General features: G+C 40.4%; 1 protein-coding gene across 1 annotated transcript in view; it reads right to left on the bottom strand.

Annotated features, from left to right (window-relative positions):
* The window catches only part of CADPS (calcium dependent secretion activator), a gene marked incomplete at its 5' end in the record, with an annotated part of 515,169 nt that overhangs the window by 96,269 nt on the left and 407,145 nt on the right, over positions 1–11,755 (bottom strand). Inside the window, 2 exons of the mRNA XM_019626511.1 lie at positions 1,944–2,099; positions 5,487–5,633. Coding sequence (XP_019482056.1) covers positions 1,944–2,099; positions 5,487–5,633 — 303 coding nt within the window. The remainder of the gene's footprint in view (positions 1–1,943; positions 2,100–5,486; positions 5,634–11,755) is intronic.

Genomic DNA, 11,755 nt, shown 5'->3' on the forward strand with positions numbered 1-11,755 from the left:
TCTAGGCTCCACTAATGTAGATTCTATGTCTTAAAACATCCAAGGGCTGCTTCATGTTTTACCCTCTGACTCTGGAGGTCTGGGGGTGAAATGTCCACCTATTTTTGCTCATATCTGTGTTTGTGCTTATGTCTGGGGCCTCAATGGCAAGAGACACCAGTGCCAGGTGTATATGTACAGTTGACCAACTTCTATTAATAAAAGGTTACTCAACAGCTACTATGTGCTAAGCATAATGCTGGGACCCGGAGAGGGTGAGGAGCTCAAACCGAACAAGTTATGTTCCCTGCCTCTGAGGCGCTCACACTCTTTGAGGTGGCTGACTCTTAAAGATAAGTGGGAAGGGATAAAATAGAGCCACTATCTACCTTTCAAATCCACATGTCTTCCCTTTTTCTCCCAGCATTTCTCTATTACTTATTCCCTACTCAAAAGACTGACTTCTTAGAAAAGGGCATACATGTCTTTCCGTACAATTATGTGCACAGATCAGAAGCTAGGAAGTCTTAACGCTAATGCATTGCAGCCCCTAGGAGAGATCAGGGAAGAACACTTTTGCTGCAGGGGAAACTCCCTGCAAGTAATTTTTTGCAAAATGGTTTGGCAATCAGAAAAGATTGGCTTTTCCTAAAATTGATACAGACTATGTAGGGGAAGGTGAAATTCAAAACCCTAAGGAAACATTTCGACCTTGGGTTTGAGAAATATGCCTGCTTTGATTCTAAGAGTGGGAAGAAAAGAGCAAAACACAAAGTCTGGATCACTGGGACTTTAAGCCTCCCCAAGTGCCGTCAAACACCGACCAGGCTCTCCATAGCCATAGTCCCTTTCCCAGTTCCTGCTGAGATACTCACCTACCTGGGACTGTGTGATTCTTCTGCCCTTTTGGTTTCCACTTTGGATGTTATTACTTCTCTTTTCTTTTTCCAAAATACGAAAAGATGAATTCAGAGTGCTCCCAGCCAAACCCATCCTCCATCTCCCATAACTGGTGCATCAACTAAACTGGACAAACATCTAGAGACTTAGAGTGGCCTCTGCTACTTGTGTTTTTTTTTTGTTTTTTTTTTAATGAGGAAATATAATGGAACAGTTGTGAACTGGAAAAAGAACTTGGATGTGTGTCTGGGGATTGACAGGGTGATAATAATGACGTCAAACATGAGGCTATAGAGCTATATCCCATGAGGTAAGGGATGGAGTCTCTCATTCTTTATGGTATGCCAAGAACTTAGTGCTGTGCCTGGCATATAGGAGGAGCTCAATTTCTGTTGAATGGATGCATGTTGTCCTCCTTTTCTCCCCCTTACCTACAGAAGAGCCTACCTGGGAACGTCAAGTGCAGCATTCCCACACCTCAACCCTGTATCGCAGTGACAAAGCAGGCAAAACGCCTCGTGCACCCTTGTTCATATCTAGTCAGATTTGGGGCAAGACAACTAATAGTTGGCGCATGGTACAGGCTCCGTTCACATGCACAGAAGGGACGACGCTGCTGAGGTCCTGCCCGCGCTGCTGGAAGTCATTAGATTCCTGCTACTTGTACTGATACGCTGGCTCTAGAACTGTATGGCTTCTTTTATCTCCATCTAGCTGTCCAGCCATGCATGCACTCCTACATTGAAAACATATTTATTAAGTAAATATTTGTGCCAGACATTGCTAGGTATCAGGGATACAGAGATGAACAAGAACTGGCATGGATCCTTTCCTCATGGAGCTAAGTGAAAAACACTGGCAGCCACGTTGTGGGGTTTGGGACAGCTGTGGGGCAGGTGAACGGAAGCTACACCTGGGTGGCCATCACTTCAGCTGACTTTGACAAGCAATCACCTTCTCCAGGAACTCCAAATTATGGCCTATTGAAAGAGGGGCCATCTATCTTTCCTGAGTCAGTGTAAGTGGGGAAGGCATGCCAAGCCTGGCCAGACACCTGTGCTTACCTTTTGACACAGGATTCAATCATGTCACTTGCCATCAGCTTCAGCCGCTGTTCCAGGTGCTTTCCAAACTCTTCTTCGGGCCAGTGCAAGTCCCGAATGAAGGTTTGAAGGGCATCGAGTTTCCAGAACAGATCTTCTGAAGTGCCTGATCCGTTACTGGCAGGAGAAAAATTAGAAAACAAGAGTCACCCACTGGCCTGGGGCTCTGCAAAGCTGACACAAAGACAACTGGGGACTAGAAGGCTTAAGGCAAACAGTGGCTTCAACATACAAAACGACGCGTGTTGGCGGTGGAGATGGGGGCAGTCTCCACCGGCAGATTTTGAGTTTTACCATACATGACTTAGTCGGCTTTGTTCAGCCCATTAGCCCAGACCCATAAGAAGTCTGAGGAAGGTATTTTCCCATAATGGCCAAGAGAACGGTGTATGGTAAAAATCAGCCTTCTTTTAATAACCACATTAACACATGTGATGATTCAGATGAAGGCCACGAACCAGAGGGAGAAGTAAGTCTCAACAAATAATAACTACATGGCAACATGCAGTTATTAAAATTCAGGGTGTCATGCATTTCCCCAGCTCCCCTCCAGAGCGGAGGCCTCTTGGAGATTGCACAAGACTTAGTTTTAAAAGGACAGTGCTAACAAAGTGGTGAGCGAGGACCTGCTTTCTCTCTTGAAGAGCTGGAAAAAAATTGGGATGACTCAAATAGAAACAAGTACACCTGGATACCCTGAATCCAAGACTCTTGTTCAGTTTGGTTATTATTCCAATTTTCATCGACCAGCCCATTGCATAGGCAGCCCCAGGATGAGGTGAGTTGGGGGGAGGTGAGTGGACAAGGGATATTTGCAAAGCTTTCTGGCTCAAAACCTGAGCTTTTTTCTTTTTTCTTTTTTTTACCGTTGCACCATCTTACCCAGTCCTCTGTACAGATGGAGAAATTGGTCTTGATTCCTTTCTGTACAATGACGTCTAAGAAACGTTTACTCGGGGCATCCACGGACAGCCTGTGTGGGGGAAACGCTCCATCGCTCACCCTCTTGCCCTTCTCTGGCTGGCTTTCTCTTTTGTAACAATCCCATTTGGAGCTCTGAGGAGTGGCCACCCCCCACCCCCTTCCTCGCATACCACTAATGCTAACACGGTAATTTATAAAATGTCCAACACACCATGCATTACCAGTTGTTCTGACATCGTCTATAGAAACAGATGAGAGTGGGTGTTTCTATTGTGACAGATGCCAGCTGCATTGAATTAATGCTTCAGAGAGAAATATAGCTAGTGCATAAATGCATACACAGCTACTGCGGGTTGGGGAAGGGGCAAACTCCCAACATGCCGAGAGGGAGCCTACGGCCTGGACCAAAACAGGGTAACGTTTTCAAGGACAGACCAGTCTGAGGTCAGTACGTAGATGTATCTGACACGAAGGAGCAGGTAACATGGAAACACGTCCTTAAAATGAAAGGTGGCAAAGGAGGAAACTGGAATTATGAAAAGATATAGAATCAGGCATTTCCTGGTGGGTGATTGAGAATCTACGCCTTCTTTTCAGATACTGCCGTAAGTGTTGTTCAAAAGTGGGGGAATGCATTGTTTCTCCATGAAAGTTCAGCCTTCCCCTGACCCCATCCTATGCTTGGGAAAAAGAACCCCAACTTTGTCTAGTCTAAACCCCGTTTTGGAACTGCATGGTTGTATGTTTTAAATCATTAAGTACATATGAATGCAATAATTGGTATTTATTACAACAACATTTTGACACCCATCTGGTTTCAGAGTTTCAAAAAATTCTTCTAGGGTTTTTTTCTTTTTCTTTGAAGAGCTTATTATTAAGTTTTGACATGAGGAAAAGAATATTTTCTTTTTATTTTTAAGATAAACTGTTAATGTTAAGGCAATAGCACCAAGATTATTTTGATTGCTGAGCAGTTACCAAAATGTGTTCCCACTCATGCCTTAATTAATTGAACAGAGACCATTATCTGCTTTATTACAATGTCTTGATTCATATCTTTTCAAAAACAATGTCACAGAGCATGCACAGAAGAAGGCAAGAGAGGCTTTCAGGTATTTATTTTTAAATTATTAACAGATAATACCTAATCTAACTTTTAATATAGTCATCTTAGCATGAATATGATTTATGTTTTCTTAGAAGAGTTGTTTTTTCAGATATAAATTTTTGGAGCTTTTCATTTGTCTTTAAAAGAGAATCAGATACATTGACCATATGATTTCATTGTGAACTTGCAAACAAACTTAGGTTTAAAAAACTATCAGGCAGCTTTGGAGGAGCCTAGCGGAGCAGTCGTTTTAATGTCCCGTTCTCTACCTGGATTACTACAAAAATAAAAATGTTGAGGGCCATCTTGACAAATGTGATTTCGAGATTTCAAAACATCACTGCCAGTTTCAGATCATTTTTTATTCCTTTGATAATAACACTTCCCTTTGAAAACGTGCCAATTTATTCTTTCAAGAAAAAGCTTATCTGGCCTATAATTAGCTGTGGTCTAAGAAAAGGATCAAAGGAGGGTACAGAATCGCTAAACCTTATTTCACTTATTAAATCATGCACGTGGTTCTAATTTTATTTCCCTGAGGTAGAATTTAGGGGTGCTGGATCTTCTTCTTTCTAAGGAAAGAAAAAAAAAGAGAGGATTCATTTCCTGAACCAGAAGAAATGGCTACTCAACCTCCACTCCCCTAAACTCCTGGCTGCCATTAAAGGAGTGGCTTGGTCTCCAAGAAAAACAAACCCATGCATTCCTGGCATTTGTGTGGATGAATGTAAGGAATGCTCCTATACTCAGACCACAGATGATGTAGCTACCTAAAAAATTTAATTATTTCTTGTTTAAATCTTGCATTCTCAAGTTTAGGAATCTTGCTACCTAGATCTCAGCACTCTGTACTGTATGATGACCTTGGGAAGTATCTTTATATAACATTTACATGACTAAGGCTTGATCCATTCAGAAATTTTCATTTAGCCCTGAACATACTGTTACTATATCCTGCCATTTGCTGACACCAGAAATATACTTTATGGTTTAAACAGTTGCTAGGAATTTTTTATTTAAAAAGAAACAACAACAAAAATACCCCCAGCTTCTTGGTAGGTGTGCTTCCCTCTTAGATTTGGGTCAGGCCAGAGATGACTGGCCAGCCCATCAAAGAGATTTCCTGGACTATTTTTGGATGAATAACTCCTAAAGTCATGCCACCTGCATTACAAAAAAAACCCCAAAACAAAACATGGGCATAATCCTTTTGCAAAAGAATTCAGGAAGTGAAACACAGTCCTCAAGCGTTCAGTGGGCGTAAGGCAAATTGTTAGTGCTGTATATATAGCAAACGTCTTACAAACATGCCACATGCCAGAAATAAACAATATTGTCTCTGTATGATCAGCAAAATATGTCTAATTATCCCTCTCCATCTCTGTTATATAGGATGTATAGAAATAAACAATACATATCCATGCCAAGATCACTTAAATTTAAATTAGATCTAATGTGAACTGAATACACACTCAGCATCATATATAGCAGCCATCCATGACGGTGCCGAAAAAGTAGGCATTTGTGGGATGCCTAGAGGGATGTTAACTGGTAGATTTGGTACTTTGGGAAGGTTCACATTGGGTAGGTTCACATTGGGTAGGTTACTGGTTAAACTCCTGTGGAAGAAACAGACAGAAAGAAAAAATACCATCACGGTGACAATGCAGATGTGGCAGAAGCACACGACAGTTGTAAATAAATTGGCTAAGTCCACAGCAAGACAACAGCGAAAACTCAAGCGACACACTTCAGAAAGCAGCTTACGGATGGAGAGCTGTGGTGTGGCTCAGTATCCGGAGAGAAATGACAAAAGTTCATGGAAAAAAAATTAACCATAGAGTGACTTAAAAGCATGGACACCTACGTGCAAGGATCACATTATATAAATGCCTTTGCGAAGGGCCTTCAGGGTCTGGATCCATTGCCGTGAGAGTGTTAACTTGCAGTTCGTGGAATTCCTAGCGGTGCTGGGGCTAGGGCTGCTGTGAAGTAGTTGGGGGTGACAGTAACGGTGGAACGCTTTAATTTTCTTACTATTATTTATAAATCATTTTTGATGGAGTCGCATTTCTTAAGTCAGATATGAGATACATGATGTGACAGGAAATTTACCCAGTTGAATGCATACATAATGGTGGTGTACAGAGAAGAAATTTCCAACTGCTACCTCTGAAGACAGGTGTATGTGCAATGGGTGTCAGAGTTGATGGTGAAAATGAAGGAATTGTATCAAGAAAATGACTAGCTTTGAACAATTTTATAAAACACTTAATGAAAATGGAAACCCCCTCCCAAACCAGGTCCAATTAAAAAATAAAATAGAGAAATGTTTGCGTGTGTGTGTGCGCGCGCGCGCACACACACACACACACAGAAAAATAATCTCAAATTCACCTCTTACAGTAAATTCTTGGACTACAAGTAGCTTTAAAATGTGGCCTCATGTTATAACAATTACCCTTGAAAGTGAGAGAGAGTCAGGAGGGCGACAGGGCTTCTGGGGTGCTGGGGATGTGCTGTTTCTTGATCTGTGTGATTGTTATATGGGTGTATTCAGTTTGTGAAAATTAAAGCAGTACATTTTTCTATAAAAAGTTAAAATTTAAGTTAAAAATTAATAAATTGTTTCAAAATGTGATGTCATAGAAGCTTCTTGTTTTTGAACAAAGATCGATCAACTGATGTGAGGAAAGAGAGATGGATGACTTCATGATTAATGGGAGAAAATAAAACAAAACAATAACCCCAACTCAAATCAACTACATGTCTTCTGAGAGACTGTGTCAAACACTGCTCCACAAGCTGGCACCACGTGTCTCTGTAGTGGCATTTTCAGGGTGTTCCATCCAGCCAAAGTCACTGGCACGGTAGAGCCCAGTGTAACTGCATCTGAGAGGAGCCCTCCTGTTTAAGTGCAGTTGACAGCACTTTGGCAAAGGAGTTGAGGCTTTCTTTTTGGAGCTCGCAGGAGAAGAGCAAGTTTTGCCAAAGCAGCTCTGCCCCGGGCAAGCTGTGTTTGACTAACAGAACTCTTGCAAGGCCTGGAGCTGCCTCTGGGTTTGCTCAGGGGGGCAAGACTTCGATAAGAAATTCTGGACCCTGTAGATAGTCTGGACATCTGTCTCCCTCTGAAATGAGCTACCCTTTCACAATGACAAAATAGCCCAGGCTTATAGATGGAAAAACCTAGAACGCAAAATTGGCAACCTGGCACTCTCTTCCTTAAGGGACACGGGTGTCTCAAAGGTTTACACTTCACATTGTGGGAAAGCCAATTATACTTCTCTACTTGGGACTAAAGTGGGAATGGTCAAAAGAAGAAGCTAAATATGACTATTAAGTAGTAGGGAAAATGGAACTTTTCCCTCTATCTTTCTCTGTTTAACTGCAGGGTTTGCTTTTGATTTCAGTCCCTGGTTGTTCTCTGTCTTAAACACTGCCATGTAACAAAACCGATTTCCACTGAGACATGTGTAAGCCTATATAAGCAAATGTGATCATTAAAAGACACACACACTGAATAATGATCAAGGAATTAAGAGATCTTTAGAGATGGCAGCCTGGAAAGTTAAAATGTCAATTCTGAGCAAATTAAAAGTAGCTAGGAATGAATAACATACAAATGTATGCAAAAGCAACTTAATTTAAACATATTAGCGGATGGTGGGTACACAAATTAGAAATGAGCTTCATTTTGCACACAAAAATTAAAAAATGCTTATATTAATCAAAACATATTGTATTTGTAAAATATGACATTTTGGCTGGACTACTGCACTGGACTCATATAGAAACATTTCTTTCATGTGACATATTATAATGCTCTAGTTTTAAAAGGCTGAAAGATGTTTGGTATTTCTGTATTTAGCAAAATAATATAGTGTATTAATAATGTTACTAATATTTCATTTGGATATTAATCCCTTATATTAATAATCTAAGAGGCAATTCCAAGCATTATATTTCACTGATATACATGTGAAAGGGGAAACTTTCTAGTAGCACTCAGGTCATATCAGCTTCCTGGACCTGCTGATGGATGTAACAAATTATTATTTTAGAGGGCTTTTTAGCAACTACCTAAAAACAAGTCTGCCATGCTTCTTTGTGAGATTCATAATTGGATATCTCTGACTAGTATAAGAAGTGTGAATTGCAATCCTAACAACTGATATATGTTAAGAATTAGACTCATTCATTTTGGGGTTGCTGCTGAGAAAAGATTGGCGCCCAGTCACGTCAAAGGGCCCCTCCCTGGAGCATCGGACTAAAAAATTCTCCTCCACTTTCTCTCACATGGAGGAAAATTTCAAGTGTGTGTGCACCTCATCATTTCTACTGATGGAAATGACTCCAGGTAGAGTCATTCCTTGCTTCTAGAACTAATTATAATCAAGATGGTGTCTCCATGCAGAGGGGATGTGGTAAGGGTATTCTCTCAAGGACATCTTTAGATTTATGGACGGGGTTAGATTTAAGATACAGAATGCCTTTTACTTTAGGAGCCATTTGTTGCATGAATATATGTAATACATCTTGTCCAGTCTTGGTACTATGGACTCTAGAGTCTCTCTCAGTGCTCAGTCTCAGGTCTGAGCCCTACTTTGAGGCATGGGCAGTTTTTGACATCTTAGAGATTAGAGCAGTGTTTATCAACATTTTATTCTTTATCACCACCAGACCTCACCCAATGCCTTTTCCATGAAAAATTAATACCACCAATATACTGTATATCTGTTTATGTTTTTATGTACTGTATGTAGACCTGTGATATATATATATATATATATATATATATATATATATATATATATATATATATATATATATATATATCTCCAAATTTCATCAGCTTTGGTAGCTGTGAAGCCCCTGTTTAGAATGCATAACCTAGAGAATAAAGTTTCAGACTTCATGGGATCTTAGAACATCCCAAACATCTCACCAGCCTTAGGGCTTGCCTCTTTTATCATCCACTCTGGGTGGCCCAAAGTGAACACCCAGTTCCTGTTACGTACCCTACTTTCCCCCATATTTCCACTTTTGTTCATGCTCATTCCCAGCACCTGGCTCCTTTTGAAATCTTAGTCTCCAAGCTGTTTCCTTCATGACTCCTCAGCAGAAATCCATTCCCTGTTACTCTGTGCTCTCATAACTCTTCTTTATGTTATCTGTACATTTCTACATTGGTAAATATGTAAAGTCATTTTTCTTGTGTGCATGTTGCTCAGACCCAACTAAATTAAAATTCCCGATCAGGGGAAGGGGTCTTGTTCTTTTTCCTCTCCCCATAGTTTCCCTACTATATCCTTACAATTTTCAGCCTGTATGGGTTTCTTAATAAAGGTCAGTTAATCAACAAATATTTCCTAAGCATCTTTTCTAGGTGCTGGAGGGGCAGTGGTGTTCAAATGTGTATATGGGGTGAATATGAAAAGTCACATTTTCTAGAATGTTAGTGTTGGAACAGTCTTGGGTATTCAAAGTCCTTGTTTTACAAAGGAGGATATGGAGGGTAAGGAAGGTCCTCTCATTTGCCCAAGTTCACCCAGCAAGTTACTGAGGGTCAGGAGTTCTGACTCCAAGTCCAGTACTTGTCTATTTCATCCCAAGCCACCCAAGGTGTGCTAAGGTGTCTGTGGTCTGGCAGCTTATTATCATGAAGATATTGGCATCTTTGACAATCTGGAAAATGACATTATTTTAAAAATAATTTTCACGTGTATATCTCAGGCAGAGAGAGAGAGATAAAGCATTTTGAGAAACGAGAAACCCAGATTTTTCAGCGCAGATAGATCCAGAAGCAGTGTTTAGCTCTATCGTTTAGAGCCCTCCTAACCTGAAACAGGCCACCATGAAACGTGGATTCCCTGTGCCTACCAGTAGAGACTGAGAGATGATCCGTCAAGGGTAGTGTGGAGAGGGTACTAGACTTGGCAAGCTTTGGATTAGACACTTTCTAAGTTTTCTTCCACGATGACTTGACTAACAACAATCCAACTCTAAAGAGCTGGTAAAAATTGTCCATCTGCTCGTTTGGACCAAAAGCGGAAATTCAGGGTTGCTGGGAAGGGTGTGAACGACCAGCTCCATGATGGGTGGTGGCCCCGTGGTATTTCCTGATGGATATCCATGAGAGGGCTATGGGCTCCATCTGGGGCCTGGCCTTCAGAGGCTGGTGGTCTTCAGCTGCGGTTGGAAGCTATGAGATAATATTTTCACTAATGCATAGTGATGCTAATCATGACTGTATCTGGCTTAATGGGAACAGGTGCAGCCTCCCTTTCTCTCCACACAGAGACAGCAATAGGACTGAGCCATTTGGCCCTTTCTGCCAGACAACTCGCACCAAACCCACGTGATGATTATATCTCCATTTTCTTTCACATGGCCAGATTTTGAAATAGGAAAATCTGAAGAATAAATAATATTTAAAATCTGTTTTTAGCAAGCTCACTCTATTGTTAGCATTTGCTTGTCAGGATGCTGTTTTTCTGTAACATTTTGAATACTCGTTTTTCTTGAAGGAGGCTTGATGATGCATTTCTCAGTCATTTTACCTATAATCAGGTGCCTAGAGTTATGACTTTTGAAAACTGGAAGAACAGGATTATTTGAGTATAACATTTGTTTGAGAGAAAGGCTGTGGTGTGTGTGTGTGTGTGTGTGTGTGTGTGTGTGTGTGTATTGGGGAATCGTGGGGCAAAATTAGAGAAGATTGAGCAAACTAAACTTATTTCTCTAAGTCTGTTTCTTGTGTTTGGGGAAGTTTGAAAGACATTGCAAAAAGATCATTCTTTACTTGGAAAAACAATCCAACAAGAAAGATGAATCTCTGCTTCATTATCAACCCCCTAGTGATCAGATAAGCATTCGTTCATATTTGGTTTCTCTTCACATGGTAGGAAGTCGAGAGACCCGTTCCTTTTGGCACATAAGCGTGTCCCCAAGCTCCTTTTACCCTTCATTTTGTGCCGGCCATTCTGCAAATCTGTCCCATGGTATCCACATTCTGTATACAAATCCTCTAATAAAATATGTGTGGTTTCAAAGAATTTTAATTTAGCTTATGTTTTAGGTGGCACTTTCAAATATCTCTACATACTCTGAAAGGCACATACCATTTAGCATGAATTGAACAAACCACAATCATATTAAAAGCTACTTTAAAAACCACATCTATATATAATATTCTCATGTTATTATTTATAATATTCTCATGTTATTATTTACAACCATTAATCCTTCACTAATTTTCAGGTCCTTAAATTACTGATCCATGGGTTCAAATTTTATTTTTTAATCATTAAAAAAATCCCCAAGAAAATATTCCCAGACTGACTTCCAGTTGTGCAAATGATTTTGATTCTACCTTTACTTCTGATAGTATGAAGAATATTTAATGTTTCAAAAGGAATAACAGGCATTTGCTTGGTTTTTGAAGAATTTAACATATTATAAAATGGCTTAGTGACATCATCACAGAACTTCACGACAATTCTCGGACACTTCTGGCTAATACATGGAGGACGAGGCCCCAACTCCAGGGTCCTTTAAGAACCAGGGAAGAATGCCAGCCACTTCCTCCTGTGCCTGTTGGCAGTAGTAGCCTCCACATTTAAACCCAAGCAAACAAATGTTATTTCAAGACCACAGCTATTTTCAAAATGTGAATATTACTCATTTTAAACTTTTCCTTTTCATAACTGTTCTCCATAGCACAACTATCTTGATTACA

Source organism: Hipposideros armiger, unplaced genomic scaffold (assembly GCF_001890085.2).
Source record: "Hipposideros armiger isolate ML-2016 unplaced genomic scaffold, ASM189008v1 scaffold_681, whole genome shotgun sequence".
Classification (NCBI taxonomy): Eukaryota; Metazoa; Chordata; class Mammalia; order Chiroptera; family Hipposideridae; genus Hipposideros; species Hipposideros armiger.